Source organism: Helobdella robusta (assembly GCF_000326865.2).
Source record: "Helobdella robusta unplaced genomic scaffold HELROscaffold_8, whole genome shotgun sequence".
NCBI lineage: Eukaryota > Metazoa > Annelida > Clitellata > Rhynchobdellida > Glossiphoniidae > Helobdella > Helobdella robusta.
The window spans coordinates 4,378,922-4,394,622 of NW_008705459.1; the positions used below are offsets into that span (position 1 = coordinate 4,378,922).

The following is a 15,701-nucleotide window of genomic DNA, read 5'->3' on the forward strand; positions in this document are numbered from 1 at the left end:
ATCAACCCACCTACCTACCTACCTATCTACCTACTACCTACTTACCTACCTATAAAAATGATTACTGATATTTATTTTGTAGTCGGCGTGTCAGTTTGCTTTGCGCTCTGGAGGAGGGCTTTGAATCAATTTTTCGGTATCCGGTGTAGTACATTATACAAATAATATCCAGAGGCGTAACGATGGAGGTGCTTTGAGACTGGAGTTCTCTACGATTAAAAAAATTAGCTAGGGCTAAGGCATAATTGAACAAATTCTCTTCATAAACTTCAACTGTTCCAGTCTGTTCCAGACTCGCGCAATATGAAAACACGAAAAAAACGCTGGTAATTTTCAGGCAAAGACATTGACTTCCATTTAATTTGTCAAAAGTATGTAGGATAAGCAGAAGTACTTGTATTAAATTCTCATGTTGCATTAAACTAAGATCAAATTTTACTTTTAAATTTTACCTAGAGGTGCTGAAACAGTTAATTATCAAGCATTATAAAGAAATAACCATGAAATTCTCCATCATTCGACAACGTCTCTGATTTTTAATAAATTATAACGACTTTAATAAATTTTACACATACAAAGTGTAAATTAAGATATATGATTTTTATTTTTATATAACTAAATTATATTTCACTATTTATATTAATTATACGTTACAGATGTATGATTAGTTCAATAGGCCTAATAAGTTTATTGGAATTTTATCTTTTGGCCTGATCAACAATCTTTTGCTAATAATATAAACATGGCGAGTGTGTTTTTTTTGTTTGGAGTTGTTCTAATTATTAATTACAAAACGATCGTTTGTAGTTGGGAAAAAAAATAAATTATTTGCAACTTTTTACTAAATTGATTAGTTGGTTGTTTAAAAATTTAAAAGAAATTGATGTAGGTGCCGCTGTTGATGAGTTATAATTAAATTAAATTAATTAACTAACTTCAATTTGAGGTTTGCATGAAATTAAAATGTGGTGACCGAACAATAAAAAATTTAATAAGCAGACGTGAATTTTTATCGCATTTTAAAAGGCAAATGAGCAGTTGAAAATGGATTACAAAGCGACGTCTGACTTGTATCTCAGTGCTGACGATGATTCTAACCCCACTTTTGATCAACAACACCAACAACATGAAAATAACAATGATAACAAATCTGGAGATTACCTATTTGGAAATACATTTAAAGAGGCCCTAGAAAAAAATACTGAAAACATCTCTACTGATTATACCTCCCACGACAATTCTTTTCTGGTTTCTGGCAGTAGTAGTAACAAAGTCAATGATGTCAATGAAGAAAATGAAGATGAAGAGGATGACAAAATGCATGTTGAAAATCAAATAAATTCTGACAAGGCACTCCATAATAACGAAAACAGCAATCATGATTCAAAATCCAAGTTTGATTACAAATCAATCACAAAAACAGAAAATGAATCATTTTTAAATTTCAATTCCATTTATAATAACAACAAAGACAACATGAACTTTAGCAACAACGAGTCCAATGATGATACAAAACATATCAGCTTCATAAAAGATGAAAGTTACCCAAGCTTTCAAGCAAACATTAAGGAAGATCCACATGTCACAGAATCTGCCATATCACCAAACAGGGTACACATCACCATTGAATCTCCATTCAGTGACAAACCGCTGTTGAAATCAGAAATAAATGCTACCAAAGAAGAAGTAAATACCACCAAAGATGATATATATAATGATGACACCGAAAATGATGATGATAACAATAATAACGACTTCAGCGAGGACCAGAAATGTAACAACAATAATAACGATAATGGTGATGTTGATCTGTTTCAAAATGAGAATAATGCCATGCAGGGTCTGTACAATTTCACGAACAAATTAGAAAGTGAATCCTACGACAACTCTGAAAGCAGTAACAACAACAATAATAACAGTAATAATAACAATAATCAAAACAAAAGTGATCTTGATGATGATGACATGGGTGATGAAGAAGAAGATGATGACAACAATGATCCAGACTACATCAACCCTGACGACGATAATGAAGATGGGGAAGATACTGATGTGGAGAAGCATGATAATGATGATGATGGGGATGCCAATGAAGATGGAGGTAATGAAATTTTTTTACATATAATATGCATGTGCACAGGAAAATATATTCATTTAGAAATATCACTGCATTAATAATTATATGGATGACAGTCTCAACCATAATTTTGTATATATATATTTATATATATATATATATACACATATGTATGTATGTATGTATGTATGTATGTATGTATGTATGTATGTATGTATGTATGTATGTATGTAAGTAGATTCTTAGATTCAAACTATTCAAAATATATTGATTTAAATCCAATATAGCTAATTCAGTAGAACAATTTTTACGGAAACCATATTGTCTATCACTAATTAAATTATAATTATCTAAAAAATTGGATAAACGATGATGGACAACTTTCTAAATAATTTTAGAAAAAGTAGAGATTATAGATATAGGTCTATAATGTATGTATGTATGTATGTATATATGTATGTATGTATGTATGTATGTGTGTGTGTGTGTGTGTGTGTGTGTGTGTGTGTGTGTGTGTGTGTGTGTGTGTGTATGTATGTGTATGTACGTACATGTATGTACGTACACATGTATGTACGTACACATGTATGTACATGGATGTATGTACATGTATGTATGTACATGTATGTATGCACATGTATGTATGTATGTACATGTATGTATGTATGTACATGTATGTATGTACATGTATAAATGTATGTATTACAAGGTAGTTAGTTTAGGTAACAAGGTGTGGCCTGTGTAAGATTAATAATTCTAGGTTTCTAAGTTGAAGAATGAGTTCCTATCATTAAGGAATAACAGATGAATGTTATCATGCAGTCAGATGTAGTGATAGTTGTTTGAAGAGTAACAAGTTTGTGTCATGACATTATTTTGTGATGTTTTATGAAGCATGGAAGAAGTGAGGCAGATAGGAATAGGAAAAGAAAATAATAGGGTGTGATGTGGCTAGATAGGGAAAAATAGTAAGAAGCAGGCTTTATCAACAATTGAAAATGTTTTCAGAACCCAGACGGGTTGAGGAGAAGAATGACAGACTGAGAATGGATATGTTGGTGAATGGGTCAGTGAATGCTGAAAATAAGTGAGATGTTCATAGTTGCTATAGGAGCTCTATTGTTTATCAGATGACTCCCAGTTCGTTTCAGTACTAGAGTGAAGATTCGCCAAAAGTTGTTGTAAAAGTGGAAAGATTTTATTTATGAAAAAATTATGGAAAATTAAAAGGAGGTTGATCAAAAGACTTGAGACAGAAATTTAAGAAAACATAATGAGTGGGGCTAATGGAATCAAGGAACATGGTTATAGGTCAATTTGGTTTGTCATGTATGGTTTTCATTTATGTTCTTTCAATTATTATGGTAATTATTTAGAAAATTGTTAATTTAAATTAATTTAATTGATAACGAACAAGGTGGTGCCATGAAGAGGATGGCAGATTTCTTACAATCATCGGACAAAAACTGCAGCAATGACAATGCTGATGGTGATGGCGATGGTGAGAACAATTTAGAGGGAGATAATAACAACGATGCATCTGACCAGACAAAACAACAAATTAAGAAGAAAAGGAAAAAAACAAAAAACAGGAAAAGATCAGCCGATAGCCTGGACAACACTGATGGAGGTGGTGCCAAAAAACCAAGAATGAAGAAGAAGAAGAGGAGAAGAGGTGAGACTTCTGCTGAGAAACGAGCCAAACTTGACAGAAAAAATTTGTTCGAACGAAAAAACATCAGGCAAGTTAATTTGTATCAAATGTCTCCTTTTACTTAATGAATGACATTTTACCAATAATTTCTCCAATCAATTTCACTGGCTATTAATGCACTTTTAATAATCCTGAATGAAATTTCATAATAATTTTCTATTAACAACTAAACTAACTAAATAATACAAAATTTATTGTGATGCATATACTTTTCAGTTTTTAGTTGAAACAGAGAATAATGTAAATTAAGTGGCACCAGTCATTTTTTGCAAACAATTATATAGAGAAATCCATCAGGTACCATATTTTAAGCATTCTGTAAAAAAGCAAAGGAAGTGTGTAAAGTTAAAATTAAAGGGATACATAACAACAAAAAAGTCGAATGAAAATAGTGGTGGATGATGATGATGATGATGATGAGGACAAAATTTAATGTGTTTGTGTGATGATGGTTTACGTAATTGAATTTTTTTTTGTAACAAAGTGAAAAATTTGTTGGATAACTATAAAAATTATTAAACTTAATCTAAAACTAAAACTTGATCGATCAATGCCAATGAGAATGTGTCCTCTGAATTCATTCAGTTTTATATTTTATAGCATGTTTATATTTAGAAACTGAAATTAATTGAGTGAGAAGATTTTATAGAAAATTAAATAAATGAATCTTTTCTGAATTTAAAATTAGTCACTCTATCATTTTTATCATTTTTTAGTTGTTGCTATTATTATTTTTAGTTTATTATCATTGAAACTATTAAAAGAAGCATCCAATAGTAGCTTCAATGAAATGAATGCAAATTACAGAAAAATCTTTGAAGATGAAAATTTGGACGAAGAAACGAAGGCAGCACAGAAGGAGGAGATGGAAAGGAAACAGCGTCTACTTGAAATTCAGGAGAAACTTCGACAGCAGGCAATGGAATTGAGGGCCCAGCGAGAAAAAGAGATGACTACACAGAAGGAGTTGGCAGCAAGTTTGGGCTCAGGAGATTCATCAGTGGCCGGCAACATGTTGAAGAAGGATATTGGATCTGCTTCACTGAAATCATTGCTTGAAGGTTTGTTTATTCTTTAGAATTAATGACAGACAATCGTATATTTATTGATTTATTTATCTTATTCTAATTTTCAGATAAATCTGATTCTTCATCTAATATAACGAACTTATTAGGACCAGGAAAAAGTCTTCTAATCAATAAACAGCCAAAACCGCCAGGTATTAATTACATTTTATTAATCCACTGTTACACCACAATGAGCAAATTATACACAGTTAACTTTGAATCAAGTTATGTAAAGTTTTTTTCACTATTTCACTGCACAGATGTTGTGGAGATATCTAGCTCATCAGACGACGAGAATGAAGAGGATGACGATGATTTGATAGTCATGTCAGAGGAGGAGGAGGAAGATGATGGCACTGACGACACAGAAAACAGTGGAAGTCATGTGAATGATGCAATGAACAGGCCGGACTCCAATGGTTGTGTCCTGGTTAATGTGGGCCACCCGCCAGACGAACCCGACATTTTTCTTGCTCCTCAATTGGCCAGTGCTGTCAAGCCACATCAGATAGGAGGCATCAGGTTCATGTACGATAACGTCGTCGAATCCATTGGACGTTACAAGACCAGCAATGGTTTTGGTTGCATTCTTGCACATAGTATGGGGCTTGGAAAAACAATACAGGTCTATATTTATTTTTCATTATTTCTATCAATTGCATTGAAATTGTGCTAAAATTGTGTTTCTAGGACTAATTTTAGTTTTTATAAAAGTAACTTAATTTTAATTAAACCATTTGCATAAGACTGGGTGTGTGTGGGTGTATGTTTTTGTATTTTTTGTATGTGCGAGCGATTGATTGATTGATTGATTGATTGATTGATTTATTGATTGATTGATTGATTTGCATAAGACTGTTTTGAATTAATAATATTGTTATTTTCATCTAGTTAAAATGTCTTAATCCAACAAATACAAACTATTCAGTTGACTATCCACCTTGTTACTAATTTATTGAAAATTTTAGACACATCTATTTTCTAACTTTTAAAATAAAAATTTGCAGGTAATTTCATTCGTCGACATCTTCCTGAGGCACACAGGAGCCAGGTCGGTCCTTGTCATCGTCCCCGTCAATACCCTGCAGAACTGGATCAATGAGTTCAACATGTGGTTGCCAGTGGTCGAGGAGGACGGTAACTACATGGGAGGCATAGATAGGGAGATACTGTGGCCTCGTGAGTTCAAACTCTATGTCATTAATGACAATCTCAAGACCACTAACAGTAGAACAAAGATTGTTGGTTCGTATCGGTGTTCACATTTTTGATTGTGTAATTAAATGCATTCTACTTTATCAGTTTGTCATTAATTGTTAGTGCTCTCTTGACTATATGCACAGGCTGTTGTAGAAATAACTATTTTATTTTGCTTAATTTATGAGCCATCATAAATGGAATTGATCATGTTATGTCAGGTTATCTTACGATAAAACATTGATTCTCATTTTTTTTACATAATGTTTGCCATCACAAACTCCATTATCATCTTCCTCACCTCCACCACCACGACGAACAGCGGACTGGCACGAGACAGGTGGCGTGTTGTTGTTGGGGTACGAGATGTATCGTCTGCTCATCAAAACCAGAGGAGTTCCTGCAAAGTCCCGCAAGGCAGCCAAGAAAACAAGCGCCGAACCCGTCGTCATCGACGTCGATGAAGAAGAAGTTAACAAGGAGATTGTGAAAAGTTAGTTTCATGAAACGAGCCTAAAATAGTTGAAAGGGGAGAACTGAAATTAGAAAATATAATTTTATTGTATGGAGTGATGCACGTTTTTGTGAGAGCACATCATTTGAACACAATTGTTATTTTCTATAATCTCATTTGTTCACTATGGTTCCATTTATAATTGTCACCTGCCACCACCTGGCTATCCTTCATCACGATAGATCTCCATGAAGCTCTCATGCGACCTGGACCCGACCTTGTCGTTTGTGATGAAGGTCACCGCATCAAGAACAGTCATGCCAGCATATCACAAGTCCTCAAGAATATCAGAACCAGGTTAATTTATTGATTGTTGAAGATTAATAGATTAGCTGGTTGATTTGTTTAATTTCAAATGATTGTTTGTTTAATTGATTTTTTGCTAATTCATTTATTTCCTCGAATAATAATTTGTTTGTTGAATCTTTAATAGGCGCAGAATAGTGTTGACCGGCTACCCCTTACAAAACAACCTCTTAGAGTACTGGTGCATGGTTGACTTTGTGAGGCCCAACTACCTGGGAACCAAGCAGGAATTTTGCAACATGTTTGAAAGACCTATCATGAATGGACAGTGTGCTGATAGCACACCAAAGGATGTCAAGTTGATGAGATTCAGAGCTCACGTACTGCATAGTTTGCTAGAAGGATTCGTTCAAAGGTCTGTCTTTCTACTTGTCTGCCTGTTTGCATTTACTTTTGTTCCATTAACACACATAAACATACTCACGCATGCTAAATTCCATTACGTACACAAACATTTTTTGAACAGACGTGGCCATGCAGTACTTCAAGCAGCTCTACCACAAAAGGAAGAGTATGTAATTTTTGTTCGACTCTCTCCCATTCAAAGAAAGCTGTACAATGAGTTCATGTCTGCTATCAAGGACAGTGGCAGTCTCACTAGTTGGACTAATTCCAACAATCCCATCAAGGCTTTTTCCGTCTGCTGCAAGGTTGCATGATTGAAATATTATTGAGTGAAAGAGTGAAAGATTAAAGATTGATCGAGTTAATTGTCAGATAGATGATGTTTGGATTTATGACAAATTTATGATTGAAATTTTTTCATCAGATATGGAACCATCCCGACATTCTATTCCAAGTACTGGAACAACGCAAAGACGATAACGACCTTGACCTTGATGAGGCAAAAGTCAACAACACTGACATCATGGCTCCTCCCACACCGACCACCAACAAGAGAACCAGCAAGAGAAGTAGCAGCAGGCTAACTAGTTCTGCTTCATGCAGCAGCATAGCCAGCAACTACAGTTGCCATAGTAACGCCAGTAGCAGTAGCTCTTACAGTAACAGTAATAATAGTTACAACAACAATAATTACAACAACAACAATTTTAATAGTTTCAATGACATGGGCTATGGCAATAATGGTGGCATGGGTATGGGAGGAATGCACATGTACGACAACATGAACTCACATCACCACTACAACAGCAACAACAACATGATGATGGGCAGCCATAGCAACAACCATAACATCATCAACAACAATCTCTGCATGGCTAACATGAGCATCAACAACAATTTCAATAGCATCTACAACAACTACAACAACTTTATCAACAACAACAATAATAATAATAACAACAACTTCAACAACAATAACATGAATGGCAATATGAACAGTAATATGAACAACAGCATGAACAATGGCATCAACAATATTAATCAACAGGATAACTCAGTTAATGCTGCCAACATCAGTAACATGAATAACATTTCAAACAACCCATTTGCCAACCAATCTGATAATGTCACAAGCTCCAATGCTATAACTACCACTGCCAACTCCTTTGTCAACACTTCTGCTAATACTCCAGTTACCACAGCCACTACTACTTCTGCTGCTGCTGCTACTTCTAATACAACCAATACTACAACTACCTCCACTACAAGTACTTCTTCAGAAGCTGCCACAGATGCTGACAAAAAAGCTGAAAATGCAAGTGAGGTTGTAAAAGAAGGTCAGAGCACCTCTTCAACTAATGAGAAGAAAGAATCTCAAGTCATCAGTTATGATTGGGTAAAATAATTTCTCCCCATTCAACTTTACTGCATTACTTTTTATTAACATAATTTTATTTTGTTATTTTTTTTCATACAATAACATAATGAATAGCTCAACTACCTTGGTTGTTCTCATTGTATCTGTGACTGCATTCCACATCGTTTTCGTTCTACATCGTATTCTACCACTCCTCACTCAGCTCCGTCATTTTTTATCTGATAATCAAAATTGTTTGCATTTAGAATTGGGTGTTCAACATTTCGCCTTTTTGCTCCTTTTTTGAAATAAAATGATCAGATTGAAATAAGATGATCAGATTGTCTCAGATATTTCTAGTGTCACCCGCAAGTTAATGCTTTGCAGTGTGGTTAATTTTGTGGATGAATTTGTACATCTATCTTATTCATCTGCATGTGCATTTTCATGTGTTACATGTCTGTTATTGCTACTTTTTTCATTTCTTTATTTTTGGATTTTTACTATCTTACTCTTAATGTATAACTTCAAATAGTTTTATTATCTCTTATCTAGCATAGAAACACAAAGTATAGTTAATAGTAGCATCCAATCAAGTAACTTATCAAAAAAATATTCATGAAACGATCATTCAAGATAACGCACCATGCATAATCTATTGATCACTATCAATATGTAATGATGATGAAGATGATGACGATGGTGGTGGTGATGATAATGGTGATGATGGTGGTGATGATGAACAAACAAGGCCATGGAAACGATGAAGGATTATGTAGCAGGCATCTTAGAACACAGTGGAAAGATGGTCTTCCTGTTGGATATAATCAATGAATCAGTACTTTTGGGAGATAAAATCCTTGTGTTCAGGTTTCTACTTTTAACTTGGTCCTCTTATTAATAATATTTACCGTGTGTATACGTTTCATTTATTCGTTGCTTTGTTGTGTTTGTGTACATCATGTTTATATTATATATTTCATATTATATATTTCATATTATTTTAGGAAGAGTGTAATAGACCTTTAACCTTTTCATATTGCTTATACATATGCCATGTTTGCTTGTGACATTGCAGCCAGAGTCTGTATACGTTGACACTGATTGAGGACTACCTATCGAGGCGTCGTGTTCCTGGCTACGATGAGTACTGGCAGAAGAACAGGAATTATTTCAGTATGCTGGGAGATAAATTACTTTATTTGCTGTCGCGTGACGTCATTCACATTAATTAATGTCATTCGTCGTCGTTTTGTTTATTATACTTTATATTATATTTTTAGACGAAAATATTATAACTTAATATATTTGCGATGTTGGTAATATCATTAACTCATGCTATTGCTATAAAGAACATTTGTTAATTCTTTATCCTGTTATCATTCGCACCTACTCACTCCAATATGTTTGAAATTTTTGTTTTGAGCTCAAATTTTTTGCGTCTACAAATTTGCCTCTACGTTATTTTAATGTGCAGCAATCTTGTAGGATGTTCTTCGTGATAAGAAAAATTGTTATTACAAAGTCTTCGCCACATTGCACTACTTTGTTACTTGTTTCTAGTTTTATTTTTAAATAAATTTTTATATATTTAGAGTGAGATAAATTATAAAGAATGTTGAATACGTCAGGATTGGATGGAGGGACAGCAGGTGTGGACAGAGAGAAGTTGATCAATCAATTCAACGATTACAACAACACCAGGATACATTTATTCCTTCTTTCGACCAGGTTTCCTTCTTAGTTTATTTTATTTTTTGTTGTTTTGCTTCTGCCTAGATTTGTCTGTTAACTAACCATTAGGTAAGATTAGTTTGATTTGTTTCTTGTATCAGCAGATGAACTAGCAGAGAAATATTCGAGTAGCATTGCCTTTTAATAATTTCGTTGTTTAAATCCGTCTAAGAGTAAATAGATGACTAATGGATTTTATAAATTAATTAATTAATTAATTAATTAATGAATGAATGAATAAACAGGGCAGGATGTTTGGGCATTAATTTGATTGGAGCCTGTCGGGTTGTCATCTTTGACGCTTCTTGGAACCCTTGCCACGATTGTCAGGCTGTTTGTCGAGTCTACAGGTCTGCAGTCTTTTTGCTTACGCTTCATTCCATTGAACTGCTCTTTTCTTTCTAATATTTTATTATCTATTTGGTATATTTTAATTAATTTCTTGATCAATCTTTGGCACGTGTTTTGTGCAGATATGGTCAGAACAAATGCTGCTTCGTATATCGCCTCGTGTCAGACAACACCATGGAGAAAAACATATACGACAGGCAGATCAACAAGCAGGGAATATCAGACAGAGTCGTCGACGAGTTGAATCCACAGAATCTCCTGTCCAAGAAGCAAGTCGACATGCTGATGAGATGCGAGGTTGGTTGGACTGTTTGGCTCATCGATTGAATGGACGAGTGGGTGCTGGAGGAAAAGGATTAACCAAAATTTAATAATGAATTTCATTTTATGAATTACTTTTTATAAATTTTCAAAATCTTCAATTTGTGTGTTAGTTGAAAAAAAAAATGAAAGAAAAATCTTTGATCGAATGATGTTATTGAATGAATTGATGATGAACGTTCAAGGAGACGGAATCGCCTGAAGTTAATCTGGAGGGTTGTGAAGAAAAATGCTCTGACCCACTTTTAATCCAGGTCATCAAGAGGAATAAACATTGGCTTACAAAGGTTTATTATTTTTACTACATTAGTTTGGAAATTTTTATTCATCATTTTTTTCCCTCATCACCTGGATTCAACAGTGGAATTCAACGTGATCGTTGTAGTCATTTTTATCATTGGCACCAGCATTTGCACACGATTTCATGGTAATCTTGATTAACGTTTGCAATCTTGGCATAATCACATTTCAGGAACCATTCACTCATGAATCTCTGCTACTGGATCGCAAGGATCAGAAGTTGACGAGGCACGAGAAGAGGCTGGCTAAGCAGGGATACGAGATGGAGAAGAAGATGAGTAGTTTGGGAATCAGGCAGTCCAGTCTCTATGGAAAGTCACTCGATGGCGTCTCCATGGTCCGGTTAGTCTCCTGGTTCTGATGAAAAGATGACGTTAATTGTTTTGAGCGTTACTTTGTAATGCTTCATACTTTATTTCTTATTCGTCATAGTAACCATTTTTTTCATCATTACCTTTGTTCTTATGTTTAGATTCGGTCAGCGTCCTGTGGCCAGCGTGCGTCCAATGATGTCGACAAACATTAGGGGTGGCCTGGCCCCCCGTGGTGTAACCAACAATCAATTTAGGGCCCCTGGTTTGAAGCCTGGAGTCTCCGTACAGCAGATTCAAACTACAACTGGTTGGTTGGAGGATGGTTGACTTTTAATTGAACAATGTTTCTCTTGTGAATGTGCAGGTTGAGGTTTAATTTCAATGAAGAGCAGACGTGCAAAAAGTAAGGTGAAATGCTAAAGCTAACCGTCATTGATACACTAGCAAAAAAGTGGAACATAAGTGGATGAAGATGAAGGAAAATAAATTAAGAAGCAGTTCAGTTTTAGAGGTTTAGATTGAGGAAAAATAGAGTAAGCTATCAATGCAGCAGTATCAATCAAGAAGATGAAAACTTCTTGAGAAAGAAGAGGGCTGCCAGGAGTAAATGTGGTCAGGAGGCATTGTTTAACTTTTTCATCAACTACTCTTGCTGCTTCATTTTTTATGATTGGTTTTTTAAATAAGGATTATTTTTCCTAACTGAATTTCCACGCTTCTACTTGATTGCCACTCCTCACAGACATAATCATCCCGGGAACGAACACTGTTTCCGATTCAGCTGGCAGCAAAATTCCAGCCGGTGAAAAAGTTTTAGTTATAAAAACTCCAAAAGGGGTTTACATCAGAACAAGTCATGGGAAAATATTTGCTGTCAGAACAGCCCCAAAACCTGGTGCAACCACAGCAGCTGCTTCAACGGCGACTGCATCCGCTGCAACAAATTCTTCAGCGTTATCTGGAACTACTACTACACAGGCCAGGGGTGGTACTATCAGTTCTGCTAAAAAAGTTGATGATGATGATAAAGTTATGGAAGTCGTTGATGATGATGATGATGAAGATGGAGTTTCCATTGTGAAAGGTAAGTTAATTGTATTTCGTGAATGAATCTGGTTAGGTGCTGCAAGTGAAAGTGTTAAAAATGCTGCAAGTGTGGTGTACTTGTCTGCGAATCATTTGTGAAGTCATGACTATAATTGATTATTTATTCTTTGCAGATGACACAAGCAAGAGCAACGCAAACAACGTAAGCAATAACAATACAGCATCACCACTATCGCAACAAGCTGCAGCTGGAGACTCTTCAAAAGTTGCAACGACTGCAACGGCCACAACCACCATAAGCGCGTTTGCTTCTGTAGCTAGCTCTGCAAGCAGTGTGACAGCGCAGTCAAACATCTCTGCAAACATTGTATTAACGACAACCAACAATCCGACTATCAGGATAGCTGAAGATTCATACTCCATTGGCAATCATTCTAAATATAACTGCGCTGCAACTGCATCAACAGCTACTGCACTTGCGTCATCGACAACAACAGGAAACAAAAATATTCTGCCAGTTGCTTCCACCTCTGCACAGCATCCCTCGCTTGCATCTCCCACCACCACTCCAATGCCAAAACAACAACAACCGCAAGATGCAACAGGCAGCGACAAACAACAAACAAACTGCAACAACAACATTAACAGTAGTAATAATAATAATAACAGTTTCATGAACAACAGTAACAAGTTTTCATCAAAATCAACAAATCCTCTTCCTGTCAGACCTGTGCTACCAATGCCCAACAACAATAATAATAATAATAACAACAGTAATAATAATTTTTCAAACAACAATAATAACAATGCAAATAAAAATACGAAAAAGACAAAAGATAAGGGTGACTTTTTGTCTCCATCATCATCATCTAGTCATCACGCCACCAAGGAAACTGGAAGTGTCACCCCCTTCAACAACAATCCTTCAACAACAAAACCAGTTGCTCAGCCACAGCCCGTTGCCAACAACAGCGCATCATCTCAGCAGCAACAACAACACAACTCTTTCATGGACTGGAACAAAAGACCGCCAGGCTCTTCGTCATCATCTGCCTCGTCAGCGTCTATGATGAACAAAGATTTCGATTCACTTTTTGGCATTCCACCTCCCAGCCCTGGTCATCTGGCTTCGTCATTTGATGGCGGAATGGGTGGACTGTTCCCTAACTATCTTAAACCATCGGCCGATCCTATGAGCGGATTTCCATCCTCCTTCTCATCCAACCACTCATCATCGCTTGCCGATCGACATTCATCCAAGAGTAATTTCACGGCGAATCCATTCTCATCCTCATCTTCATCCTCCTCCTTGCATCATCCGGTGCCAATGACACCATCCTACTTGCATCCTGGTATGAACCCGTACGCAATGCCTAATCCTTATTCCTGGATGACCAGTCCGATGTGGATGGACGCCCAACATCAACTACCTCACTTTCCAGGTTCTGACTATGGTTCAAACCCCGCTGCCGATGCTTTCGGGCTTGCTGGTAGCATTAGTGGCAGCGGTGGAAGTAGTCTCGGCAGCGACCTTTTGGGAATGGACAATTTTCCAGGTAGTGGGGGTAGTAGTGGTGTTGGGGGTCCGAGTGCAAGCGTTGGAAGTGGGTTGGCAGGGTTTGGTGGTCCTTTTGAGGATCGCAGTTTTTCATCACTTCTCATGGGAGAAGATGAAAATGCTTCACGGAACAGATCCAACAACAATAACAGCAGCAACAGTAGTAGCAGCGGTAGCAATCGTAACAACAGCAGCAGCAACAACAACATGAACTCTCCGGGGTACAGGCAAAGTTCATACCCTCACCCATCCCCTATGACTGGTTACCCCTATCATAATCCTTACTCGCCGTACCCACCCATGCCTCAGCCAGGCAGTTACTATCCAGGACCTGGATCCTCTTCGCACTCCGCCACCCCCGGAATGGGAAGAGGAAGCTACTTGGGACCCACATCTATGCACTACCCCCCTCAGCACCCTGGCCCGTTTATGCAGTCACCATATGATTTTGGGAGAAATATACTTCAGGGCTCCAGTAAAAAGGAAGGCTTTGATGAAAAGTAGATGGATGGATGGTGGGGTGCCGACGACGCTACGAGGGAGAGTTGTCTCAATGATATTATAGAGAATCTTTTTTTTCATCTATAAAATTATCTGTACTAACTGACTGACTGACTGGCTGCACTTTAGTTGGTAGGGTTGAAATCTCTTATTGATTTCATAATTTATTCGTTCGTTGTTTACTACTTTTGATCAGTTAGCGATTGGTTGGTTAGTTGATTGATTGATCGATTGGTTGATTGATTTATTTATTGATTGATTTATTGATTGATTGATTAGTTGATTGATTAGTTGATTGATTAGTTGATTGATTAGTTGATTGATTAGTTGATTGATCGATTAATTAATCTTCTATTTCTTTGGTTGTTTTTTGATTGGTCGGTTGTCGACCAGCTGAGCTATGTTGGTACTTATAAACAGAAGATGATGTTTGTTTACGATGGAATGTGTATTGTATATGTGTCATTACATCTCGTTTGTTTGTTCGTCAGTCAATCAATTAATTAATTAAATGATTAATTAATTAACATCACTTCCAACCAATTCACTTAACGGATATAATTATATTATGTAGCTATCGTGCTTGTCGTCTATGAATAAATAAATAAATAAATAAATTCATGTATAAATATTATTCTGTTTATACATGAATATTTATATATATATATATATATATATATATATTTGTGTGTGTGTGAGTGTGTCTGTCCGTCTGTCTGTCTGTCTGGGTGTCTGTATCTGTGTGTGCTTATTGATTGTTAGAATGAATGAATTATAAGAGGAATGCATGCTTGCAATGCAAGACTTATAATCTTAGACAATAACATTTAACTATTGTCGTGTTATATATACATATATATATATATACTATATATCATATATAAATATATATATATATATCTGTCCGTGTGTTTTTTTAATATTTAGTTATCTGTGCAAGTCTGCACAGCATTATAGCCAATGGTACTTGCAGCTTACTCTTGGACAAATTATGTGTA

General features: G+C 35.8%; 3 protein-coding genes across 3 annotated transcripts; all 3 read left to right on the forward strand.

The window, feature by feature from the left end:
- Positions 1-1,044: 1,044 nt before the first annotated feature.
- On the forward strand, positions 1,045-3,856 carry HELRODRAFT_165756 (hypothetical protein; the record flags this gene model as incomplete). The annotated part of the gene is made up of 2 exons (XM_009032268.1): positions 1,045-2,101; positions 3,495-3,856. The coding sequence occupies 2 exons, from the start codon at positions 1,045-1,047 to the stop codon at positions 3,854-3,856; spliced, it is 1,419 nt and encodes a 472-aa protein (XP_009030516.1).
- Positions 3,857-4,581: 725 nt separating this feature from the next.
- HELRODRAFT_165757 (hypothetical protein) lies at positions 4,582-8,625 on the forward strand (the record flags this gene model as incomplete). Its single annotated transcript, XM_009032269.1, has 9 exons — positions 4,582-4,852; positions 4,927-5,010; positions 5,119-5,483; positions 5,866-6,103; positions 6,378-6,548; positions 6,752-6,866; positions 7,003-7,230; positions 7,342-7,525; positions 7,645-8,625. The coding sequence occupies 9 exons, from the start codon at positions 4,582-4,584 to the stop codon at positions 8,623-8,625; spliced, it is 2,637 nt and encodes an 878-aa protein (XP_009030517.1).
- Positions 8,626-10,192: 1,567 nt separating this feature from the next.
- On the forward strand, positions 10,193-14,706 carry HELRODRAFT_165758 (hypothetical protein; the record flags this gene model as incomplete). The annotated part of the gene is made up of 8 exons (XM_009032270.1): positions 10,193-10,308; positions 10,557-10,661; positions 10,785-10,959; positions 11,169-11,270; positions 11,369-11,625; positions 11,756-11,904; positions 12,340-12,681; positions 12,818-14,706. 8 exons carry the CDS (start codon positions 10,193-10,195, stop codon positions 14,704-14,706), a joined length of 3,135 nt encoding a protein of 1,044 aa, XP_009030518.1.
- Positions 14,707-15,701: the final 995 nt, after the last annotated feature.